This window comes from Carassius gibelio, chromosome B18, assembly GCF_023724105.1.
Source record: "Carassius gibelio isolate Cgi1373 ecotype wild population from Czech Republic chromosome B18, carGib1.2-hapl.c, whole genome shotgun sequence".
Taxonomy (NCBI): domain Eukaryota; kingdom Metazoa; phylum Chordata; class Actinopteri; order Cypriniformes; family Cyprinidae; genus Carassius; species Carassius gibelio.
The window spans coordinates 7,191,728-7,218,106 of record NC_068413.1 but is presented as its reverse complement, the minus strand read 5'-3'; the positions used below and the strand labels follow the sequence as shown (position 1 = coordinate 7,218,106).

Genomic DNA, 26,379 nt, shown 5'->3' with positions numbered 1-26,379 from the left:
GCAGTAGACCATACTGGTGGAAAAGTTGAATCTAATACATATCTTTATGATTTCATAATGTCTCCTTTTATTTATTAAGCCAAATGTATGGCTCGCGTTTCCACACAAGCACACTAGCAATATATTATAACGTCTCGTGAAAGGCAAACAAGCAACGACAATGTATCTTCTTGAAGGTCTGTTTGGAGATGATGATGGTGTGTGGAAGTGTGTGAGGTTTGTCAGGGGAGGGTTAGAGGGATGGCGAGAGGCGGAACAAACCGGTGTGTGCCCGGATACACGCTGAAACGGCTCGCCCGCACTGCAGATTAACTCTTCAGACGCCGGGGATGCTCACCACCAAAGCACAAGTCACAGTATCCGCGTCCATTGTTTTTTGGGGGGGATCTGTTTGACGTTGTGAGATCTTTACTGGTGTTGATGATTTGAGCATAGGATTCAGGCTCTGCGTGTTCCTCAGTATAATCGAGTAATCTGACAGGTATGTGACATCATGAAGATGAATATGAGGTTTAATGCAACCCAGTCTTCTCCGTCACACTTTCACTCATGCCGTATATAGTATCATGTATTTTAGCATATCTATGTTTTAAGCCGCTATGTGTCACCCTAGCCAGATGATCCAGTGATGGACAGCTCCTCGACTAAGCGTAAGTGATGTGCACCGCATGACCTTTAATGCTCCAAAACATTCACAGTCAGTCAATATGTCGGACAATGTCGTTATACAGCATCGTCGTTAAAGCTTGATTATATCTAAAGCTGTTTTACGTTAAAATATAAAAGATACTACTGCGTGCTGTTGCATTAAGTTTGCAGGACACATTTTTAATTACTATCAACTCGTTTGAGAGTTTTATCAAACCTGCTGTGAAAGGAGTTTTTCAGTCTTTTCTAGTGTCTCTTAGAGGATCTAAACTGTCTCTAACTAGGCCAAAATGACAAATACAAGGTAAAACTATGCCTAACATAAGCAATTTTTAATAGAATGGTTTCTTATATTAGCACATATTGTCTTCAAGACTGACAGCACCATTTGTAATAATTAAGAGCAAAACCATATATATATACTTCAAGAATTAAATGCTAGAATGTCTAGTGAAATATACAAAGATATTTAACTCTGCATTTATGTTACAGGTAAGTGTAAGTAAATATTTATTACTTATTCTTTAAAAAAAACATATTTAGATATTTAAATGAATTTTTACATTTATTAAATATGTCAATACATAAATAAAACCAAGTCAATCACAAACACTAATGTTTTATGTCAGAAAAAATAATTACCCACTATGGCACAGCTCTGACGATAAAGACATAGTTTAGTGTACATTAAAGATTAACATTAAACATCCATAGTGCATTCAGTTTAAAAACTGATACTTCATCACAAAAATAAAGTAAACTTACAAATGTGGGGTTCCTGCCATTTCTGTTCTTTCCATTTGCTAGAAAGCTGTTCCTTATTGATTTCTTGAGCTCAAAGTGAGATATATTGATTTTTGAAATGTACGACAGCTATTTTCTTGTCTGTGTTTTTATACTGTGGGCAAAGACACTCTGCAACATATCAAGCTTTCACGTATTTCAGAAAAAAATGCCATAAAACTTTCTAATGAGTGAAAGAACAACAGTGTACCATCTTTGTACTCTAATCTAGACTGTCTTGAATGATTAAGCCTCTAGTAGGATGTCAGTATGTTTTTTTTTTGTCCTTGTCATTAGTGCACGCTCTCAAAGGACTCTGCAGATAGGCACACTCCACTGTTTACTGAATTAAAGGAACCTGCACTTTCATAGAGCCTAAACATGCAGAATCAAAGGCAATTTACTTTCACAGATAACAGTAGCTTTACTTTTTCATGATAATCTGTATCTGTTAACTCTCTTGTTCATTTACAGGTTTTTGCAGAAGTGGAATAGATATGATGAGAAAATCATCCAAGCTGTCAATATAAGCAACAAATCAACTCTGATTTTCCTCTCTTCAGTCTACCTCTGACATGATCAGCCATCAGTAACCCATCAACTCAGGCTGACAACAAAGCTTCCTTTGTGACTCTTGGGAGAAGGGGGAGAAGCTTCAAATCCCATCAGGAGTGTTGTGAGGTTAGTGGCGAGCGGGCTGCTGGGTGCCGAATGCAGAACATCCTCGAGCAGAACTTGGACATGGCCACGGCTCTGCTTGCGGGTGAGAAGCTGAAGGAGTTGATCCTGCCGGGTTCCACACAGGATGAGAAGGGCGGTGTGCTGGCGGGTCTCATGGTGCAGCTCAAACTAGAGTTGCCCTTTGACCGGGTTGTGACCATAGGAACTGTCATCATCCCTATACTGCTGGTCACATTAGTTTTTACAAGGAACTTTGCAGGTTAGTGGCATTGCGCAGCATTATGTACAAATTAGCCCTTTACGGTTTGCAGTGAGAAAGAGATTTTAATTCCATTCATTTTTAATAAGATGTGATGATATCCGAGGACGTGAGGAATAGGAGAGCTCAAATTTATGCAAATGAGCAGCGATATGGTGATAGTAACCAAAAATCAAAGTAAATTATTCAGTCACGTGACTTTCTGATGCACGTCTAGTGATTCATTTGGTACATACATTTAGTGTGTGCGCTTCTTACCAATTAAAAACATTATCTACCAAAAAATAGATCAGGATTATAGTTAACTAAAACTAAAAGTGAAGCTAATACTAAAACCAAAAATGTTGTACCTATTTTTCATTTTGTTTAGTGTGATACTGAAATGGTACTAAAATAACTGAAACTAGAACTGAAATAAAAATTGATAAAAACTGTATAGACATTTAAAAAAAACTAACAAAGAACACAACACAAATTACTAAAACTTAAGCTAAAATTCAAATCGTATCGCACTGCGTAAACATAAAACCATGTCTGCATTTGTGATCTGAGAAACAACAAACAAGCCCACTCTACACTGCTTAAAACTCGCGTTTGAATCATCATTGGCAAATTATTTAAATATAAATAATGTACTTACAAGCTGTGAGTCAGAAGCGCCAGACTGTTTTTGCAACATTTGAACTGCCCCACTTTATAGAAACAGGTATTGTGCCACATGCATTGCAGGCTACTGGTTCAGGAAACAGTCCTCATCCTCCATAAAATGCGCAGCACACATCTGAATATTTGGGTTGGACTGTTCTGGAACAGTGTTGAAACAGAACTTAACCACTGATTTCTAGTTGTGTCCTCTTTTGGAAGGCCAAACAAGTAGTTAAAGTAGAATAAAAGGTACACCTTCTTTCTTTGCGTGAACATTTGGGCAGCGTTATGCAAATCGTCGCCCGTAGTAACGTAAAGATGTTGGGGCGTGTTAGAACGAGCCGTTTTATGGGGGAGTGGTTGACTGTTAACTTTTATAAAGAATATCTCTTTGGATTTGAGACTTAGTCTTTGCAACTTTACAGATCTTCTTTATGCACCAAGAGCTTGTAACACTCCAAAAAGAAAGGAAAATTTGAAATCGCATCATATGATCCATTTAAAATGTGTGCATGTAAACATGCTTAGAGAAAACACCCTTTATACATATGAAAAACTGATGACATGGCAAGTTTTAGAGAGTTTGGTTTAAGTTTTATTAAGTGAGCCATTATTAACAGCTCTATGGGTCTTTCTATATTCCTGCTGTCCATTGCTATCCAGAAAAGGAGTGGTAAAATTATTTTTGCTAGAGAGATTGTGGGGTGATTAAATAAGAAAAGAGAGAGATAAAGAGAGGTTGTGGTGGTAGGAGGGGGTTTACTCTAAACGCTGACTCAGTCTTACTGCATAGCAGCACCAACTGGCTGTGACTGAACATTGAGAACCCTGCAGGGCTGAAACATGCAGCATGGCTTAAATCTGAATAACTGTTGGAGATACACTAACATTTATCCTTACGAAAGTCGTAGTTGGAACTCCTTTGAGATAAACTGCCTTTCCATACCATTTGAGGGCTACTACACTGCAGTATTTTTCTACAATAGGAATAACTGTTGTATATCAGGAATGAAGATTAGTGAAGGCCAAGCATTCATCGTGTTGGCTATGGCTGTTTAGGATAAATTTCAAGGATAATAATTTTAATCAATCTGAAACTGAAAGAAAACGCCTGTAACCATAAATGATTAAGCATCTATTCATCAAATTATTCCCATATAGACACGCCAAATATAACACACATATTTGCATTATTAAACTAGAGTTTATGACCATATTATCTTTCTTAACATATTGACTCTGTGCAGGAGTGTAATCCAATGAGACCCAGAATAAGCTTGAGGTATCTATAGGAGTTGCAGTGGCTGTGAAAGAATTACCTCTATCTTTGTCTAACTGGCACAGACAAATGTAGTATTTGTTTTATCACTTATTCATCAGTTCTGGCTTGTGCTGCTTCATACTTTGCATTAAAGCCATTCCAACCTGATGACAGCTCGTTACTAGAAACAAATCCCCGCTGGGTACACCAAATGCCAGATTTTTCTGGATAGTGACAGTTATAATATCAGGTAATATCAAGTGTTAACTTAAAAAAAAAAATTCACAGTTTTAGTTGCAGTTTTCACCTTTCGATGAGAATATTCTTTACCTTTTTTTAAATATATCATCATATATTCCTTAAATTAATTTTGACTGATATGCACTGTCAACAAAAATAACATTGTAGTTGAATAAATTTTAATTTCATCACCTGATAACATCAAGAATAATTACTATTTAACTATAAATTAGTGTCAATGTTATTTTTGTATTATTTATTTACTATAATATTTGTATTATTTTGAGCTAGCTTTTATTTTTAAATTTTCAGTTTAATTTTAATTAAGAATTTTGTCAATATACTTTGAATTTTATTATTAATTTATTTCAGTTCAATTTTAGATTTTAGTAATAGTAATTATAGTAATTTTAGTGCTTGACCTTGAATTCTGGTTGTTAATTTTTTATTGTTCATCAGCTGGAAAAAAAGTAGGTTATGGTTACCAGATCATAAATCTCTGGTAGAACTGTAAGGATGCATCAATTCCGATGGGGTGAGATTGTGCAAACATTTATAAAGAAAAAAAAAATAATTTTTAAATTTATCCTAAAATTAACAGGAAGCAAATGAACAGCTCACGGGGTGGCAGCATCATATTTGCTTTTTTAAGATTGTTTTTAAGAATTGGCTGTTGCGTTTTGGACTAATTGTAAAAGAGCTACTTGGGACTTGAAGATGCCAGAATACAAAGAGTCGCAATAGTCCAATTAATAGGTAATAAATGAGTGAACACCTGTCTCAAGAAGTTTTTCAGGCAGACAATGTTTGATTCTAGAAAGTAAGCAGACCTGAAAAAAGCTAGAGGCAACAACCGAGGAGACGTGTTTCTCTAGAGTGAGCCAGTGTCTGAGAAAACACCAAGATTCCTAACACACTTTGATTATGAAACTGCCAGGCTATCCAAGGTTGAGTTGCTCAATTTAAAATTGTCATATGGGCCAAAGACAATGACCTCAGTCTTTGAGTCATTTAAAGTAAAAAGGTTACTGGCCAGAAAAAAGCGTTACCTCATCAAGACATGTAAATAGGGAATCAATAGCTAAAGGAATGTTTCTTTTAATAGGCAGATAGATCTGTGTATCATGGGCATAGAAATGGAAAGATACACCATACCTTCTCAGAATCTAACCTAATGGAAGCATGTTGAGGGGAAAAAGCAGAGGTGCTAAGATAGATCCCTGGGGAAGTCAAAAATTGAGATGGGCAGCAGAGGATTTAAAGTTGCCAATTTTGAATGAAAAATATTGATCCATTAAATAAGATTTAAACCAATTCTGGACTGAGCCTTTTAGCCCCACACAAAATTCTAATCTAGACAGGAGCAACTGATGATCTATAGTGTCAAAAGGCAGCCATCAGGTCTAAGAGAATTAAAATCACGGAGTCACTTGCATCGGTAGCAACTAAGATATCGTTTAACATGGCAGAGTTGACTCAGTGCTATGGAAAGGCTTGAAACCAGACTGAAAGGTTTCTGATATGCGGTTAGTACTTAGAAAAGATTGAAATTGACACAACACAATCTTTTCCAGTGCCTTAGAGATAAAAGGGACCACAGAAATTTGACGATAGTTGTTCAAAACAAACATGTCCAAGGAAGGCTTCTTGAGCAAAGGAGTAACAGAGGCCAATTTCAAGCATGCAGGAACCAAACCAATTGATAAGCATTTGTTCAATAGGTAAAGTAAATTGGGGTCAACAGACTCAATTAACAATTTAAAATACTGGGGGTGAATTACATCGTGAGGACAGAACAAAGCTTTGAGGGAGTTAATAATTTCAGTGAGGAATTGCAAAGAGATGGGATCAAATGTCTCCCATACAGATGATGACTGGGAAACCTCAACAAAAACAGGATCATTATGAGTGTTTTCCACCTGAGATCTTAAATTTACAATTCTTTTGTTTTTCAGATAAGAAGCTGAAGAATCTTTCACATAGTTCATTTGAGGTATTTAGTATACAATTGACAGGTGGATTTAGGAGAGCATTTATGACAGAAAGCAAATCTTCTGGCTTATTTTGATTGTTATAAATCATATTAGAGAAATATGCTATTTACTTAGCAGTCTGGTTGGTCAGAAGAGAAGACTTATACACCTCATGTGAAAATTGAAGTCTATCCTTTTTCATTTTTTGCTTCACTTTTGTGAATGTTTGTCTTAAAAAGCGAATTTCGGGAGTTAACCACTTTTCAGATTTGGGTTTTGGTTTCACAACTTTGAGAGGAGCAGTCGCATTTCAAATGTCCATCCATATGTGATTTAGCATCTCAAGATGTTGATTGACATTTAGATCAGAAAGTGAGGTGTCCAAGGACAACTGTGAACTTAGTTCATTAAAAAGCACTTAAAATCCAGATGGAACTGAGAGGAGTAAGATCGAGACAGTTTAACAATATGACATGGAAAGGGTAGATTTGGCAGTGACAAAGAGAATAAAATAGGCTTGTGATCAGAAATAATTGCATCAGAAATCTCTAGCTCAGAAATAGAAATTCTATAAGTGAGATGTAGGTCCAAAGTGTGCCCTTGTAGATGGGTGGGCTCATTTATCCACTGTGTAAGGTTAAAAGATTCTATAAGACTTAAAAACTCCTTAAAGTGAGTTTGATTGGCAAAAGACATGAACATTTAAATCACCAACTAATATAAAATGGTCATAATTTGTAGTGATTTACCCCATTAACTCTGTATGTTTAAGAATAAAATCTTTAACCAGATGTGGTGGGTGATACAACACACCTAACAGAATAGGACCATTCCACATTCCACCGTTGTGGTGTGAACCTTGCTATTCTCTTTTGATTATTTAAACTTTATTATTGTTCTTGGTTTGAACACTAGTGATATCTAATTGATTGTTATTTAGAAATCCTTAATATTTTTTGAAGTGGGATTTTTCCTTCTCTTTTAGAGGAATCTATATATTGCTACACCCCACACAACTTCACACGTGACCAGGCCCTGTATGCCAGAGGCTACTGCTGGACAGAGCTTCGGGATGCAGTTCCTGGCGTCGACCCTCAGCTTCGGCCCTCCTTGTTTGAGCACAAGTTTCTGCCCTACGCTCTGCTGGCCTTCGCAGGCATCATGTACATACCTGCCCTGGGATGGGAATTCCTGGCCTCCACTCGGCTCACCTCAGAGCTCAACTTCCTCCTTCAAGAGATCGACAACTGCTACCACAGGGCAGCCGAGTGCAGAGCCCCCAAGATAGAAAAGCAGATCCAGTCCAAAGGGCCGGGGATTACGGAACGTGAGCGACGGGAGATCATTGAGAACGCAGAGAAGGAGAAGAGCCCTGAGCAGAACCTGTTTGAGAAGTATCTTGAGCGCCGCGGGCAGAGTAACTTTCTGGCTAAGCTGTACCTGGCGCGACATTTAGCCATCATCTGCCTCAGCTCAATACCCATAACGTACCTGAGCACTTACTACTCCCGTCAGAGGCAGAATGAGTTCACTTGCGCGCTTGGCGAACCGCCCGACACTAGCAGCATCCCTGAACTGCGGCTAAATGTTAACTGCAAGCTACCAGCCGTGCAGCTCCAACGCATTATGGCCGCAGTGGACATAGCTTTGTTGTGTACTATGAACCTCATTATCCTTGTGAACTTGCTGCATTTGTTTGTAGTGCGCAAGTCAAATTTTGTCTTCAACAAGCTGCACAAGGTTGGCATTAAAACACGCCGCCGCTGGCAGAAGTCACAGTTTTGCGACATTAACATTCTGGCCATGTTCTGTAATGAGAACAGAGACCACATTAAGTCTCTCAACAGACTTGACTTTATCACCAACGAGAGTGACCTAATGTATGATAATGTGGTGCGGCAGCTGCTGGCAGCGTTGGCTCAATCCAACCAAGATGCCACTCCAACTGTGAGAGACTCTGGGATCCAGACTATTGATCCCAGTATGGACCCTTCAGTAATAGGTGTGGGAGAATTGGGAGGAGAGCCCTTAGTAATCAAAAGACAGCGCAAGAAGATCAAGTGGATCCCCTCATCTAACCCTCTGCCACAGCCTTTTAAGGCAAGACGTTCTTGTTTGTATTTAGTCGATGAATAGCTTATTTGATGTTTGTGAAATGTACCTCATAGTTTCTTGTTTTTATATAGGAACCCTTGACTCTTACCAGACTGGAACACAGCATAAAAGCAGAGAAACCTAAACCAGTCAGAAGGAAGAATGTACCAGATAGCATTATTGCTCCACTTCTGGACAGCAAGAGCACACAATATCCTCCTAACAAAGGTACTGGTATAGTAAAACCTGGTTTTAGTTAGTATAGAGAACGTCATTAAAATCGTTCACTGATCTTTTACCTAATTTTATTTTTCAGCTGCAGAAACAAATAATATAGAGAAGAAACAGACTCTTAACCTCTCGCTGGATGTTCATCCTTATATGCTAACCATCCAGAAAGCAAAAAAAGAAGCGGTCAATCCTGAGCAACCCCCTGTTGTTGAGCACTCTCTCAGTAATGTGTATATTGAGGGTCCACATACAGTTGTACATGTCTCATCTTCTCATACTGGTATGCTTTAAGGATGCACAGTATATTTAGTACCATATTGGCATTGTTCGAGTTTGCTGCATGGATGGTGTATTTTAGTAGGCCAACCTGGAAGTTCCCTTGTTTAAATTTCTTTAGGATTATTGGAGAAAACAAGCTCTGTGTGACCAAAAAAAGCTTATGATTCTTACATATTTTGTTAATTAAGGTAATCTTCACAAATGAATACAACTTTTATTAACTTTTTTTTGTGTAAGTGTAAATACTAGCCTGGTAATACCAAACTCTGCTACTTCACTTTACTTAGTAGACAGAGTATGAAAGGACATAATTGACATAAAAGCGTCAATTGTCTGAAGTTTAAAATCATTGGTGTACCTGTAAGCCAATCACATAACGTTTGGTTATGTCGTGTGTTATACACCGGCTCAGCTGCCTCGAACTTCCGCTGTAAACACAGGTAGTCTGCGAAAACAAAACCATCGAGCGAAATACTGGAGTGAACATGGCTGTGAATGACTTTTGCCAAATATATGAAGTAAATCTACACATCCACGGTACAATCAGTGCATCTAAACTAATATTTGACAGTAGAGACTAACAAGAAAATATTTGCGGCGAACTGTCAAAGTTAGGATTAGTTCTGTTAAACACAGCTCTTTGTTCATTTCGAGTCTGTCGGAAATGCTGCAACTTAATTACAAGATTACAGCATGACATGGCAATATTCAAGGACTGGAAAAGAAAGGAGACACTGACCTGTCAATAGGGTACCAGTTTGCCAGCACGCCAAGCTGTGCAGCACACATACCAAGTTTTGCTGCCTCCTTAACCTGATCCTCCATGAGAGCAACCAAGGGGGACACAATCACAATTAATGCCTTTCCGGACTTTGGGCTCCCCAGTTTCTCGCTGATGATCGTAACAGTTGATAAATAAAATTTTTCCCAAAACCTGTCGGGAGTAGGTCCACAACATCACCTCCATTCAAAATGTGAAACAAACACTCTTCTTTTTTGGGCTTCAGTTGGGTTCAGTTAAATAATATTCTCCACAACAGAGTGAATAGCATCCCATGTCTCCATGTCTGCTATCATTTTCTGTTTCCTTAACCTAAACTACAATCTTAAACTCTGCGCTTAGCATCTACATCACAGCTCTCAGCCCTCCCCCTCTGTTCATTGATTGGACGGCTGGTGCGGAACCATAGAAAATCTGGGAGCTGGTTTGCTCTCTCAGACTGACTACAGAAGCAAACTGAAATTGAGCGGAAGTACGAAGTCTGACGTAGTGAGTAAAAAGCCAAACTTAAGATATAAATAAACTTAAGTTAGACTTTAAGTAAGACTTAAACATCACCAGTGTTATTAAGTGTCCTACAACTTTCAAATATTATTTAAAATTTACAAGTTGGAAAGTTTGAATTACTGTAGAATAGTTATAGCAAGTTAGAGACTAACAACATAATGAGGCTGTAAAAGCAGAATAGCAGAATGAGTAGATGAGTTTTCGTGTTTGGTGTGATGACGTCTGGATATCTCTCACTTCTAAATATCTCAGACATCTGGATGTATCTGTAGTCACACTTATTAGACTTAAAAAGCTTTAAAAATCACAAGGTGATGCTATTAATGTTGGATTTTATGCCATAGAATAAAACATGAAAATAGCTTTTGTTATCCACAGGCCTTATTTCAGGGATTCCAAAAATCACACTGACTTTGAGATAATGGAACTGGAAGTGCAAAAATGCTTTTAGATTAGGTTTTTAGGACTCCATTCCTGCAGCACTCAATTGCACATTGAACAGATTGCCCAACTTTGCCCTATTTTTACATTTTTCCTATTTATACATTACCACTTAAGCCTATTTCAATTTAATTGTCTGTTAAATCTTTAGCAAATCTTAAATTGAATATACATTTTTACTCCGTACATTAAAATATAGTTATGCATAAGTTGACTTGTAGGCTTTAAAATAATTGATTTTAGTTTTGGTATTTTTTATTATTATTTATTTAGACAAAATTGTATTTTAATATCAGACATAAAACAATATGTATGAGTTTATATTTGTATTACCAATAATTCTATATCATATTTTTTATGCCCATAGAGATGAAAGAGTCTCCTCCACTGTCCACCACCACTGCCTTCTCCACAGACACCCTCTCCACAGCATCATATATGAATGGTGGAACTCCCAGCATGCCTCCTCCAGATTTTCAGAAGGTTGAAGATCCTCTCGACCAGGAGACAGAGCCTGAGAGCCAGCCCGGGCCTTTTAGTCGGAACCCCTCACACCCGATGCTGAGCATCCATCACACCTTGTATGAGGACGAGGATGAGCAGAATAGAAGGGACAGACTAGCCAGACCGGGCGAGTTGATTGCTGCTGGAGAGTGTTAAAGGAAAATGCTGATACACACCTGCACACACACAAAGGCAAAGGCACTTACAATATGAACTGGAGCACAAAGGAATATGCTGGTTTTTAGGGTTATGTTAATGGTTATGCCATTAAGGGTGGAGCTCAAACTATTTCATTTTCAGAGATGAAGATTAATGGACATTGGGACAGCCAATGTTTAACATATTTTATACTCTTAAAGGTGCACTTAATTATTTTTGTTTATGTTAAACTGGAGTTTTCAGTTACTGGTGTATTATTAAAAACACTATTAATTTTTTATATGAAGTGCACCTTTCAAAATAATCTCCCAGCCTTACATTCACATACTCAGACGTGTGTAGTTTGAGGGGAAATAAAATCACCCTTGACCTTGGTGCTGTAAAGGAGTTGAGGCAGAAACCGAAGTAAAATCCATATGCAGGGTTTATTAAACAGTTCCATAAATCTGAACTCAGTGTCAGTAAAGACAAGCTGTGAGGTCGATACACAAGGAGGCAGTGTGAACAGGCAAAAGGGCAACCCAAAAGAGTAGTCAAGAGAAACAGGAATGTGGTGGCCAGGTTAATATGGCCGGCAAACATAAAGTAGTTGCAGAAGAAGAGCTCACAGTCAAAACTCAGTCGAGAGCTCCCTTTGCTGGCCTGGTGTTACAGAACCCCACCCCCACCACCACCACCACACACACACCTCTAGAAGTGACTCCTGGTGATCTACGTGGATGTCCCCGTGGTCTTGACGTGGGATGGTCTGGCTTGGCTCGTTGAATTCCTCTATGTGTGACGAGTCCAGAATACATCCAGCAGAGGTGATGGCTCTTGGGACTCAGCATTTGGTTCGACATTCGGGTGGACTGGTTTGAGAAGCAAGAAATAAAAAGATTGATAGATGCGGTAGTTAGCAGGAAGCTCAATATGTTTTTATACCTTGGGCTGAACTTCCTGCTCAGCAGATGTAGCTTGATGTCCCTGGTGGAGAGCCATACCCTTTGTCCCGGTTGGTAGGGAGGATGTGGATGCCTTCTTCAGTTGGACTGTAGTTCTTGTACTCATACAGCTCTTTGAAGATGAACATGAGGGCTGTCCCACACCCTCTCACTACAGCGTATCCAATCATCAACTGCTGGAACAGATAAGGGTACGCCAGACCATGGGAACAAAGGGGGTGATATCCGAGCACTCATTGAAAGGGGGTGAGTCTTGTAGAGGCTTGTAGAGGAATTTTGAGCGTATTCTGCCAATGGTAGGAATTCCTCCCACCGGTTTTGTTTCCGGCTGCAGTAAGATCTTAAGTATCTGCCGATCTTCTGGTTCAGTCTATCGACTTGACTGTTTGACTGAGGATGATGAAAAATATCTGGGAAGTGAACTGAGTTCCTTGATCAGAGACAATGTCTTAGGGTAAACCATAGATTCGTAAGACCTGATGAAATAACGCATGAGCTGTCTCCATGACAGTGGGTAAACCCTTAAGAGAAATGAGGCAGCAAGACTTGGAGAATCTGTCAGTGATGACCAGAATGGTTGTGAAATCTTTGGGAGGGGGCAGATCAATCACAAAGTCAACTGACAGATGGGACCATGGGCATTGAGGAATAGGTAGTGGCTGCAGCAGATGATATGAACCCATTGCATGACCCATTTTCGTATATCCTGGGGAACATATTGTTTGTTGGGTGGGCACCTGGCAGGTGGAGGATCCTGTTGAGTGGTCCTTTGAATTTCCTCCATAATTTCCCAGTTTACAGGGAAAATAATGACTGAAGGAGGCAAGACGGGTTCTGGTGAATGATCTTGGAGGGGAGGATCATGGCACTTAGAGAGGGCATCTGCTTTACTAATCTTGCTTCCTGGACGATATGTGACAGTAAACTGGAATCTTGAGAAGAATAATGACCATCTGGCCTGATGTGGATTTAGTCACTTTTTACATATTCAAGGTTTTTGGGATCTGAGATAACCTGAAATGGATGAATGGCTCCCTCCAGCCGATGTCTCCACTCCTCAATTGCAGCTTTCATGGGCAGTAACTCCTTGTTACCAACATCATTGTTCCTCTCAGCAGAAGTAAGTTTCCTTGAATAGAAAGCACATGGATACAACTAAGCTTTTTGACCATGACATTGCGATAATACTCCAATACTACCAATTCCACAGTCTGAAGCATCCACCTCCACTACATATGGCAGGTTAGGTTCAGGGTTTTTCAAGAGAGGTGCCGAAGTGAAGCTTGATTTGAGTTTTGTGAAAGTTTGACTATCTTAACTTGGATGGTTTCCCCTTCAGGAGAGATGTCAATGGTGATGCAATCAGGCTGTAGTTTCTGATGAAATGGCGATAAAAGTTCACAAAACCTAGAAATCGTTGAAAATCCTTGATTGTTGATGGCTGAGGCCACTCCATAACTGCCTGAATCTTGGAATTATCAATCTCAACTCCATGATTATTTATGTGATATCCTAAAAAAGTGGTGTTCTGTACATGGAATTCACATTTTTCAACTTTCACAAAGAGCTGGTGTTCTTGAAGACGAGAGAGGATGGTTCGAGCATGTTTAACGTGTTCATCTTCAGAATTGGAATATACTGTATATGGATGTCGTCTATGTAGGCAGTCACATATCAATGAAGATTTCATTGATAAATGACTGGAACAAAGCTGGGGCACTGGCTAGCCCAAATGGCATCAACAAGTACTCATAGTGACCTCCCGTGGTGAGAAAAGCTGTCTTCCACTAATCCCCTTATTTGATTCGAATGAGATCATATGCACTCCTCTAGCTTGGTGTAAATCTTAGCCTCTCGAAGCTGTTCTATTGTGGCAGGAACAAGTTGAAGAGGATAGCGAAATTTTACAGAAACATTGTTGAGATCTCGATAATCAATGCAAGTCCTCAACCAAGAAGAACCCTGATATTGCTGGAGCGGTAGAGGGCCTAATAAAACCTAGGTTCAAAGCCTCTTCAACGTAATCTTCCATTGCCTTTGATTCATGGCGTGATAGTGGGTATACCTACCTCTTGGGTGGCATGGCATTGGGCAGAAGATTGATGGTGCAATCCCAGGGACGGTGAGGTGGTAGCTGTGAAGCTTTGCTCTTGCTGAACACATCTGAAAAGCCCTGATAGTAGGCAGGGATTTTAAAACTGGAGGCGGAAGCTGGATCTTCAGTAGATGTTGCGAGACATGGTTGAGGCATATTGACATGCATGCAATGGTTTCGACAAAATTCAGACCAGTGAGTCTGTTCTTCATGATTCCAGGATAATATAGGATCGTCAGAGGATAGCCAGGGTTATCCTAGGATGATTTCATATTAGGGTGAACCAATGATAAAGAAACAAATGCTTTCTCTGTGGAACAATCCAATCTGTAACTGAGCAGGTGCTTTGTCGGGTTAAACCTCCCTCAATGAGTTTATTGTCGACAATGATGATGCAATGGGGGGCACACAAGGTACTGTACCTCCTGATGATATCCTTGTTGACCAGATTCAAGGCAGCACTAGAGTCAATCAACTCTGTCAAAGTAATGGGACCATGTTTAGTAGTTAGCCGAACAGGAATTAGAAATTACTTTGAGATTGGAAGAGAGAATTGAGCTACACTCACCTTGCTCTGGGCTTTGTGTGGGAACTCAGCGTGTCGATGGACTTTTTCACAACAGTAGTAGGACAGATTCTGTTGGGGGCGTTGAGTTCTCTCTTCATCAGATAAATGAGCATAATTTATTTGCATTGGCTCTTGGTGATCAGAGGGTGCAGTGAGGGAGTTAAAAATTGCCTGTCAATTAGATCTTCTGTTGGGTGTGTTTCTTAGCAAATTATCAATCTTGATGGCCATGGTGATGTATTCACTTTTGCATGCTAACTCAGCTGAAGCTCCAACTCCAACTCCAAAACTCTATTTGAACAAAGCCTTCAATGGCACATCATTCCATCCACTTTGAGTGACAAGAGTTCTAAATTCAATTGCTAAATCAGCAGCGGTGCGGTTCCCTTGTGACATTTGAAGCAATTGTGTAGAAATATCCTTGCCCCAATATTCATAATCAAATATTTCACAAATTTGTTGTAACAGATACTCAAAAGACAATAAAAAGCGTGAATCTGTCTCCCAAACCATTGAACCCCAAATAAATCACTTTGCCAGATAACATGAAGAACGTGCATTTACTTCCTTCAGAAGAAAACGTATCTCTTTGGCTTTCCACATAGATACAGACTTCACGAATAAACCTACAACATTATCCTGCCGAACCATCAAACATATCCGGCATTGCCAGTCTTACCGTTGAGGTGGAGGGCGAGGGAAGCGAATTAATGTAGTGGGTTAAATGGTCATGTGCGGATTGCAGTTTGTTGAGTTGTTCCTGGTAATTTTTCAACAACTCGCTCTGATAAGCGATATCTGCTTGGAGCTGAGAAACCTCCGCTGGATTCATTGATGGCAGAGTATTCTATAATGGAGTTGATGTGGAAGCTGAAGTAAAATCCATATGTAGGGTTTATTAAACAGTTCCACAAGTCCAAACTCAGTGTCAGTAAAGGCAAGCGGTGAGGTCAATACACAAGGAGGCAGTATGAACTGGCAAAAGGGCAATCCAAAAGAGTAGTCAAGAGAAACAGGAAAACCGGTCAAACACGCGAGAACTAGACAGTGAAACAAACGCTTGGTAAGGCAGGGTAAATTGGCAATACTTTGCAAAGATGCAATGTGGTGGCCAGGTTAATATGGCCGCCAAACAGGAAGTGGCTGCAGAAGAAGAGCTCACAGTCAAAACTCAAGCAAGAGCTCCCTTTGCTGGCGTGGTTAATGAGTTCCCTATGACATTCCATATGAAGGAAAGGCACATCAGAATTTTACACAAAGCACCATGTTCCTGTTATCATCAATGTCCACATGGTTTGGTGTTTTTTTCTTTTCTTTTTTTTGCAATAAGTGTCTGTTTCATATAGATGTCTTGAGGTATCAAACGCAATACACTTATTCTTAAAATATGCAAGCTCATGTCTTATTGTCACAATATTATGCACATTGGGAATGTATATACTGAGGTGTACAGAAAAATAATAATGTGAGAGATTTGAGACATTCTTTTTTTTATATAAAAAAAACTGTGACATGACGTGTTTATCCACACACCTCTAATGCACTTATTTAAAGAGACTATATCACTCTGGTTCTTAGGGTCAAGTGCACAAAGACATTCAACTCCGGATCCTCAGAGGAAATATGGATCCTTATATCAGCTTTTTTGAACAGACAGAGTTATTACGGAAAGATTTTAGCTCCTTCAACTTGACATTTTCAACTAAAGAGGATTCATAAAACATGCTTTTGATATCTAAATCACCATGAACAACAGTTTGTGTGTCATTCCACCTTTGTAAATCATACTTAAAACCTTTGATGTTCACTTATTTTGTGGTGAAGTATAACAAATGCCCTTACAAAATACACAATTACGATTGCAATACAAGAATACAAGAAGCACACAGTTAGATTTTGAGAGGACCTTTAACTACAAGGCATCAGATTGATCTTAGAAATAGCTGCTGCAGCTCACTGTTTTCTAGCACATATCATGCATCCAAGTGCAATATTTTGATAATGATAATGTGATACAGGGAACACAGATCATGAATGACAATGCCTTTAGAGGGGAAGGAACCAAACCTGATTTTTCAGGCTTGAATTTTAATGGTATTGTGGGTGCTAAATCTCAAACTTGAAAAGGTAGTTTGTGGACTTATTACCTTATTTGTTTTGTTCTTGCTTTTAGGGGAAACATTGTAAATTAATATTTGTTTTGTAGCACCATTTCATTTCATTTCCCTTTTTTTTTTTTGTTGTGCCACAAATTATTGAAAGATTTTTGTGTTTAATATGTGTATACTGTATTTATGGAACTGCAGCATTTCAACCAAGTAACCTGCTTAGAGAAATAAATTAATCTATGCTAAAAATAGAAATGTTAGATTATCATGAGTATACTGCATGGTACATCATTTACATGCATTTGAATCACCTAGTCTATCTTGCTTAGGTCAGCCCTTTATCCTTTTTAGCCTATCTCTATATTTGATGAGATATTAAGTGAACCTCAGAAAATGGTGTATAGAATTCACAATGTTGTAAAATGCTGTAAGCAATTTTTAATATCATGCATAAAATGCTTACTACCTCACAAAAACACAGAAACAAGTATGAGAAATCCCACCTGTCCTACATAAGCTGAATCTGTTTTTGGATTTGGGTTTGGTCATTGGTTGATGGCGGCTCATCACCAGGTCAATGAATTGTAGTTACCATAATAAAAGGTTTTTTTTTTCAAACTTTGTTTTCAGTTACTATAATATTATATGAATGACAAGGGTAATTATTATTTTATATATAAAATCATGTTTACACGTCATCCTATATACACTACATTACCCATAAAGCATTGCAATAACGGGTGGCGCTAAAGAGTCACTTCATTGAAGCAGCTGAACTGTAGCTCTAACTTTACTCATTTTTGTCGAGGCTAGCAAATAAACTACAGTCAACGTGGTAGTTTTAGTATTCTTTAAATATCTGTATAATAAAATGCAATAATATAATTGTCACCGCGGCCCAAAATTAGTAATTGTTGGTTTGTTCTTTAAAGTTTTTAAAGGGGTTTAGCTTTTATTAGCATAGCATCAGCTAACAGCTGCTCGGATGTGTGCGCAGTTAGCCTGTAGCCGAACTAGTACATTCATCCCTCAGTACAACTGACTTTCCGATCCCAGTCCAATCTGATCCGATTCGTTACTTTCGTGGGAAGAGTGGCAAGCTGTCTGCTAAGTCAAATGTAAGAGTCATTTTTATGTTTGCTGCTTTTTCAAAGTGGTGGCTGAGATTGCAGCTAATAGTACATCAGATTTTACGATTTTAGTTTTGCCTTCTGTTTGGACTGACTGCTTATGACTGACTGACTTAACTTAATTTTAAAATGCGCTCGGCTTTTCAATGAAATTTAACTGCTTACAAAAGCATTTTAAAAGCTAGAAACTGTAAGCTGTCTGAATTGAGTTTGGTGTGCTAACCAGGTGGTTTGGTGACAGCAGGTTGCCACCTTTAATGTCTGCTTTCTATAGGATTAAATCTGTTTCATGGTCAACATAAAAAGCTTCGTTGTGCAACTTAAAAGATAGCTATCAGATCTGGACCCTCATCAAAACAAAAACTGATCCTGTTGTGCTGGAATCACAGTAGTTCGAAAAGTATACGTGGTGTAATTGCACGAGGCAAGATGGCAGGCTGATAATCAAGTCTGATTACTCACTTTACTCAACCAACCCAACTGTACCAGTCAGAAAATGTATAAATCCTTTAATTAAACGGTGTCTGGTTTAGTGTTGAGGCATATGTTTCCAACAGGCCAGTACAGAGCCTTCCACACCTCTTAAAATCTGTTGAATGTCTCATTGCCATTTGGTGGAGTCATATTATGTGTTTTTGTTTTGTGTCTGACTCATGATCTTTAATTTCAGGTTGAGGTTTTACTGAACAGTGGACAATGGATCAGGACAACAACTCTGAGGTATCGAATGAAGAGCTTGTAGGTTTTGTTTTGTCTTTGGAAGGATGAGAAACTCACTAGAAGCATTTATTAACTAATTTATTTTAAAGGTGATGGATTTTTATCTGTTATTTAATAAGGAGGATTCGATTCAAGTCATAAACAAATGACGCTAAATTTAATGGCTTCTGTTGTAGTTCATTGATTCAGTTTCCTGTGCTTTTTATTTACTTCATACTTGGCCATGTGCATATATATTCTCTTTATTGCCTTCTTGTGGGTACTGAAAGTATTGGATAATAGTGTTTTGTCTGTTTAGGTGGGCATTTCCCACAATGAAGAAATATGCACAGCATTCTTTGTTTTACTGAAACTTTAAAACTGCGAAAGATGAAAGACGTGCATGAAAGATAAATGCATGAAAATAATTTTCTCAACCTTGAAGACAAAACGGCATTTCCTAGAAGTGAATGCCGAGCTTTTTTGCACATGATTTGTGTACGTTTTCAGAATTTGTTTATATAAAGAAGTATGTAGATTATAATGCATCATTTTTGTTTTTAGGATGACTCTGTTGGCCAAGCCGAAGATGATACACAACCTCCATTTCCTCTTGGACTCTGTGAGTAATCTCTGATTTAAAGTTTACAAATCCCAAATTTCTTTTAGGCCCATATGATTTTGTAAGAAATGGTGCTGTGTAGTCCTCAAAATGCCTCATTGGCAAAAGTGTAATATTGTCTCTTTTCAAAACTCATTGTTCAATGCAGGGTTGTAAAATTATTTTGAGAGTTTTATTAATGAAGTAATATGAGCAAATTATTAATAAAATGTATCTTTTCAGTTGGTTTTATTGTAAGTTTACACTTTAGCATAGTATTAATGTTTTTTATTTTTCTAATTTCATTTAGTTTTTAGTTTTAGTATTTTAGAGCTACCAACTTTGTGATAACTTTATGATTTAAAATTGTAATTTACCATATTAAATTTCTCAGCTCAGTCTAGTGTTATTGCTGTCTAGTGGCATTTTCATTCTTAATGCAGGAGGGTTGTAAAGCTTTGTAATTTTATAATATGCCATGTTTCAAAAACTTTATAGTGTCCATTTTTTTTATTTCTATTTTCCCATTTATGTTTTTATTTTAGTTTTGTTTAAAAAAAAATTAAATTAAGCTTTTGTTAACAGTAATAGCACTGGTCCAGTGCACATTTAATTTCTAAACTAATTTAAAATGAGTTAAAAATGAACTTTGATCTGATTTTAACTATTTCAAGTTTTCAGCTTTTTTCAAATGTAACACCACCACAAAAGTTCAGACCATATATTTTCTGAAGCTTTTTATATATTTTTTTATACCATATATTTTCTGAAGCTGAATGTTTGTGCTCTAGTACTGCTTGAAATGCAGATCACATGACTGATCTTTACATTGCTGTCTGGTTTACATGCAACTTTTACTTTTGATTATGAGCTCATATGGAAAGAAGACTATTTACATACTTTTGTTTACGACTCATTCTCCATTTCCATTTCTGATTTTCAGCACTGAAACTAGTTCTCTTAAAATAATTATATACTGTGGCCATAAAGTGTATATAAAAAGAAATGTGCTCGCTCCACCTCTTAGGTTCTTGAGATAATTAATATTTGTTTTGATCTTGAAAATGTTTTTGTCTATTTAGCGGACTCTGAGGCAGTGGAAGTGTTGTGGCAAGTGCGTACCCAGCGCCGACAGACAGAGCCAGATCTGCCGGACACCGTGACGCGTCTCACCACACCTGAGGGCAGTATTGTGTACCTGGTTGGCACTGCCCACTTCAGCGATAGCAGCAAGGAGGATGTCGCCACTGTAAGCATTGGCTGTCTCTTTTTATGGACAAACATCAGTTCTACTGATTGATCAAATGCTGTTTTGATACGGTGCATGGTTTCAGACGATCCGAGCGGTACAGCCAGATGTGGTGGTGGTGGAGCTATGCCAGTATAGAGTATCCATGCTGAAGATGGATGAGAAGACGCTGCTAAAAGAGGCTAAAGACATTAACTTGGAGAAGGTCCAGCAGGCGATTAAACAGGTCAGCCATGACATAGTATTTATATTTTCAAACACATTCCTCTGTATTCATTTATCGACATGTTACTAGTCTAACCTCATTTTTCTCTCTGTTTTGCTTTCTCATTTCTCATGTCAGAATGGAGTGATGTCTGGCCTCATGCAGATATTGCTGCTCAAAGTCTCTGCTCACATTACAGAACAGCTGGGCATGGCCCCCGGAGGAGAGTTTAGAGAAGCCTTTAAGGAGGTCAGTGTGTATGCACATGCTCTCGCTCATGGTCCTGACATGCACTGTAACTCATGCGCTCGCTTCTGACTCCCAACAGATGTCACCAATTATCAAAGAACAATAAATGCGCATAGTCACGAAACCTGAAACATAAAACCTGTGGCCAACACGGTGCATGTCACAGCAAAGACTGATGTGCATAAATAAAATGTGCATTTCTTTCTGTTTTACCCAATGTAGGCAGGAAAAGTGCCCTTCTGTAAATTTCATCTTGGGGATCGGCCCATTCCAGTAACCTTTAAACGTGCAATAGCTGCTCTCAGCCTGTGGCAGAAGGCTCGTCTGGCCTGGGGCCTGTGCTTCCTCTCTGACCCCATCAGGTACAAGTCTACACCACTTTGTCATTATATGCACATTCATCACTTCTTGACAATTTTTCAACTCTCTTAGAATCTAAAACATCTTATGCTGTCTTAAAATCAAGTCAAGAAAGCACCAAGATGCCTGCTGCATGTGTACATAAAAAATGTCTGCGAAATGGATAGTTGTTGTCTAGTGATACGCTTGGGTTCAAAGATAAGAAATAAACTAAATAAGATTTATATAATGCATAAGCACTTTTGACAGTGAGTCCAATCCAATAAAATTTCTTCTGCCAAAGTAATGACTTCAAAATTAATTTGAGGGCTTTTTTTTTTTTTTACAAAAATGATTTGTAATTTAAATTAGTTCATCAACATTATTAATTTAATATTTAACACAAACATATACAAAAGTAATTTAATTAATCTTTCACATTTTTATTTATATTTTTAATAAAGGGAGTGCAGCAAATTTTACTAAATAAAATCTTATTGAATTCCAACAAGCTTAATGAAGCCTTTATTTAGGACCATTATTTTAAAGACAATAATTGTAAAAGTAACTGTCCTAAATATAGGCTTAATTTTAAGTAAAACATGATTTTATTTTTATTGTGGGTGAAATATGGCCTGGAAATGTTTTTGTTTGGTTTAAATTTACCTGTATCTTATTCTGGTATTTTTTATTACTTTTATCAGTAAGGAGGATGTAGAGAAGTGTAAGCAAAAGGATCTTCTGGAGCAGACCATGTCAGAAATGATTGGCGAGTTTCCAGCCCTCCACCGCACTATTGTTGCAGAACGAGACGTCTACCTCACACACACACTTAGACAAGCAGCGCGCTGTGTGGAGGCGCCTCCTAATGCTGAGAGTGAGTACTGCATGCCGCAGTCTTTTCCACCGCTCTGCTATCAAGTGATGGTGATGCTTATTTGATCTAGGGATATTTCTTTAATTTAAAAATACATATTCTGGTATTCTCAGGGTTTTTATGTTAAAGGGATAGTTCACCAAAAAATGTAAATAGTCATTTACTCACCCTCATGCCATACCAACAGACAATTTCGATTTCCATTGATTTCCATTGTATTTTTTTTCCATATGTTTTCCAATCTTCTTTATGGTTCCACAGTAGAAAGTAAGTCGTACATGTTTGGAAAGACACAAATTATAGCGGTTTTCAATTTTGGGTTGACTATCCCTTTAACTAAAAATCACTCGCGTCTTAACTGATGTGTATTAAGATGTTTATCAGTGCTACAGGCCTATGTTTCAAGTCTAAAACAAAATATAGGTACAATCATTCATTGTTTTTGGGACTGTGACAAAATTTTGCCATATTGGAAGAAAATACATAGGATAATGAACAATTTTGTACATTCAAAATTAAAATATTAAAATAAAGAAAATTAAAATATTAAAATAAAGGCTAATTTAAAATAATAAATGTATGCTGTATTTGTGTATAAATAATTAGAAAATAAAACTGCCATTGCTTTATTCAAGCAAGAAACACATTTGAGCCCCTTTCACACTGCACGTCGGACCCGCAATATTCCCGTAACATTGCCTGGTCGCCTTCTGTGTGAAAGCAACCCGGAATTGATTACCGAATTGAACCCGGGTCGGGGACCTAGTAACATTGCGGTAATCGATCTGGAACGAGCGCTGTGTGAACAAAAGCCAGATCTAATTCCGTATCGAAGTGATGACGCGCGTTATCGCGCGACTCTTTTACCGGCTGTTTTGAAGGAAGATCAACATTCGCGACGAAAACATATGTGCAAACTGTAATGAAGCAGAGATCAGTTAGTTCCTCACTTTCCGCGCTGACGCCGAGATCGTTTGCTTGCTTTAGTTAAAGTATAACGTGCCAAGCGTTGTCGACTCATACATTACACGTCACGGGCTGATGTCACGTGTCGTGTGTGAAAGCACGCACATATACCGGGTCATCACTGGCAGTGTGAAAGTGCCATTGGAGTCATGTTAATCTCATTCAGAAAGTTTTTTCTTTTTTTTCAGAAGTGCCTGCTGTGGTGGTTGGAGTGGTCGGGATGGGTCACGTTCCTGGTATTGAGAGGAACTGGGATAAAGAGCTCAATATTCATGAGATCATGAGGTACGTATCGACACAGTTGCATGTACTTTGGTATCTAATAGTACTAGATGTATCTTGACCAAAATCTTTTTCTTTTCCTTTTAGTGTGGCTCCACCATCTCGATTTGGCTGGGTAGTACGCAATGTGTTGAAAGGAGCCATGTGGGGGCTTCTAGGTTATGCCTGCTTCCGTGCCAGCAAGGGTGTGGGGAGGGCGTTACTCTCCTTACCAACAGTCCAATCGTTGCTTGACAATATACGAACACCTTCCTTTTGACATTTCTTTTATCGGCACAGACTTTTCAGCAGTGAGATCAGGATGTCACACTGAACACCAATAGCCTTAACTACATGATGGTGGTTGGGTGAAGGGGAAAATTAGAGCTAAACATTGTCTCCATCCATATGAAATAAACTCTGTGGGTGAAAGCTTTTGACTAGCTCTCTACCTCCTCAACCCTCTGTCCATCCGCTCTGTGTATGCAGAGCTATACTGCCAAAGAAATCGGACCATGCTTTTTTCCCCCATTTTCCTCATTCTTAAAGTATGACCTAATAGGAAATTAGCTGCAGCAGGATTTCCCTCCTAATCTTGAACTGAAGTTTTATTTTCTCTCTTGGTATATTATATCTCTTGATATACTCTTGGTTGTCTCCTGCAAATAGTTAGTGCATTTAGTTTCCCAGCAATGTACATCGGGAAAATGATTATGACCAAAGTATTTTTGCTTTCACTGATTGAATTTGTACGTTTCTGACAAAAATACTAGAAATGAGTGGAACTGAAACAACGGCACACCATGTTTAAGAGCTTCAATTCACATCCAGTAAGTGGGGGTGGTGGGGTGGTGATCAGACCTGATAAGGCCAGCATAAACTTTGCCCATGCTAGCTATCAAGTGCCTCCTACCACATGACCTGGAAAGGGCTAAAAGGAACAGAGACTGGTCAGGCTGTTTTGCTCTCGCTCCATATGGTCATAATAAAAGGGTACTATTAAATCTGGGGTCCTCTGTTTTTCTCACAGTTTCATAATTGGTCTTGCTAATGGGAAGTTTCTAGAAATTAGTGAATTATGCAATTAATTAAACAAGCTGCATTGTGTTTATGCAATATTTTGTTGTAAGAATAGAGATAAAAAATAATAATAATTTAAGATAAAAATTTTTTTAATGAAATGAACATCTGTTCGCTTGAAATTAAGTATTTTCGTTACTGTTTTTGCTACTGTTCATAAAAGTTGCCCAAAGGTTAATTTCACTGATCTTTTTCCATTTAATCATAATTTACCACTAACTCAAATCATGAATTGCACGAGACCGTCATAATCACTTGAAACTGAAAGTGTAGAGAAACTAAATGCCAAGAAACCAAGAATAAGTGTAGAGAACCATTAAAGAAGGTAAAGTTGACAAGAAAATGCTTATAACAGAAAAGCCATCAATAGCATTGGCCATCGGGGCACAATTTGTGAATCATGCTTAATATGGATGGATAGGAAGGTGGGAGTGTTTCTGCTCTCTGTGTGCTTAAAGCCCTTAAACTACTTTCCATGTAGCTTTTTACAACTGTGTCTTATAGGGTGACTGAAAACCAGTTTTAAATGTCATCTAGGTCACAGGCACATCTGAAGCACACCACTTGAGTGCTGCGGGAATGCGAATGCCTTCAGTTGTTCTTTTAAAGCTTTAGATGCTGAATGGAAAATGCTCTTTTTTGAACTATAGTGGGGCTCAAATTAAGATGTGTTTATAGCTTTGCATGCATGCCATGTGCATTTAAAGGTATGCTGGAGAAGGAAATGACTATATGGATGTATCTGCATGATTCCTTGTGTAGATGGTTTGTTGGGATTATTTAATTGAATTTTTTTTTTTTTTTACAACATATTGTAATGTTTTTTAATGTATATTAGCATTCTGAGATATTCGTAATGGATCAAGCTGGTTGCAAACTAATTAAACAGGTTGACTAGATGGTTGGTTTAATACAATTTATTAAAACAATTCTACTGAACCAATGACCCAGTAGTCTAGTTCTCCTGTCGCTGTCTTCCTAAAATATAAAACTCTGTCTTCCTGTTAACTTTAATCAGTTTTACTTTTTGATCACCTAGATCTGCTGCACTTATTGGATGAGAAATGACATGGTCTGAGGTATTTGAGGCATAACTTTGTGTATCCTTCAGCTTTACTGCTCCAATGTCTTTATTTTTATTTATTTATTTTTGCTATAATTTTTGTCCTTCATTTTCTGGAAACTAATGCTCAACTATATCTCCTATATTAAAATCTTAAATCAGTTTTCAAGCATGTTACTTTTGTCTTTCATATCTTCAGTAAGTACTTTGATGCATGAATTGTCCATATACATGTAGTTCTGGGTAGATTACTTACAAATTGTAGTCCATTATTTACTACAGATTACATGATGAAAATTATAGGTTACACATTTTATGTAAAGTATTCGTACAAATTTTTAGACTACTTTTTTTCTAACTTATTTTAAACATACTGTATTGCCATGAAAAAGCAAAGAAATTATAATAAATTTTTATTTAAAAAAATCTAAAGTCAGTTAAACATATTATACACAATGA

The 26,379-nt window shown here is 38.0% G+C and overlaps 2 protein-coding genes across 7 annotated transcripts; both read left to right on the top strand.

The window, feature by feature from the left end:
* Positions 1 to 330: 330 nt before the first annotated feature.
* panx2 (pannexin 2) lies at positions 331 to 17,819 on the top strand. 5 transcript variants are annotated; one of them, XM_052582124.1, is made up of 7 exons: positions 331 to 481; positions 614 to 650; positions 1,995 to 2,371; positions 7,476 to 8,590; positions 8,677 to 8,812; positions 8,901 to 9,095; positions 11,191 to 17,819. In XM_052582124.1, exons 3-7 carry the CDS (start codon positions 2,143 to 2,145, stop codon positions 11,481 to 11,483), a joined length of 1,968 nt encoding a protein of 655 aa, XP_052438084.1. In that variant the 5' UTR covers positions 331 to 481; positions 614 to 650; positions 1,995 to 2,142; the 3' UTR covers positions 11,484 to 17,819. The 5 variants fall into 5 exon arrangements, with proteins under 5 accessions (XP_052438084.1, XP_052438082.1, XP_052438085.1 ...); XM_052582122.1 differs by having other exon boundaries at positions 1,906 to 2,371; XM_052582125.1 differs by lacking the exon at positions 614 to 650.
* Positions 17,820 to 17,937: 118 nt separating this feature from the next.
* trabd (TraB domain containing) lies at positions 17,938 to 26,089 on the top strand. Of its 2 annotated transcripts, none has more exons than XM_052582128.1 (10): positions 17,938 to 18,319; positions 19,002 to 19,051; positions 19,595 to 19,652; positions 20,714 to 20,880; positions 20,966 to 21,106; positions 21,224 to 21,334; positions 21,557 to 21,696; positions 22,378 to 22,550; positions 23,705 to 23,801; positions 23,886 to 26,089. In XM_052582128.1, the coding sequence occupies exons 2-10, from the start codon at positions 19,028 to 19,030 to the stop codon at positions 24,055 to 24,057; spliced, it is 1,083 nt and encodes a 360-aa protein (XP_052438088.1). In that variant the 5' UTR covers positions 17,938 to 18,319; positions 19,002 to 19,027; the 3' UTR covers positions 24,058 to 26,089. The 2 variants fall into 2 exon arrangements, with proteins under 2 accessions (XP_052438088.1, XP_052438087.1); XM_052582127.1 differs by having other exon boundaries at positions 17,941 to 18,319; positions 19,002 to 19,069.
* The last annotated feature ends 290 nt before the right edge of the window (positions 26,090 to 26,379 follow it).

Excerpts from the sequence above, each read along its gene's own strand:
- panx2 (XM_052582125.1), top strand. The coding sequence starts at position 2,143 with ATGCAGAACATCCTCGAGCAGAACTTGGACATGGCCACGGCTCTGCTT. Across the intron at positions 8,813-8,900 it reads ACAATATCCTCCTAACAAAG|CTGCAGAAACAAATAATATA; the intron begins GTACTGGTATAG and ends TTTATTTTTCAG. Across the intron at positions 9,096-11,190 it reads TGTCTCATCTTCTCATACTG|AGATGAAAGAGTCTCCTCCA; the intron begins GTATGCTTTAAG and ends TTATGCCCATAG.
- trabd (XM_052582127.1), top strand. The coding sequence starts at position 19,028 with ATGGATCAGGACAACAACTCTGAGGTATCGAATGAAGAGCTT. Across the intron at positions 19,653-20,713 it reads TCCATTTCCTCTTGGACTCT|CGGACTCTGAGGCAGTGGAA; the intron begins GTGAGTAATCTC and ends TTGTCTATTTAG. Across the intron at positions 20,881-20,965 it reads GCAAGGAGGATGTCGCCACT|ACGATCCGAGCGGTACAGCC; the intron begins GTAAGCATTGGC and ends GCATGGTTTCAG.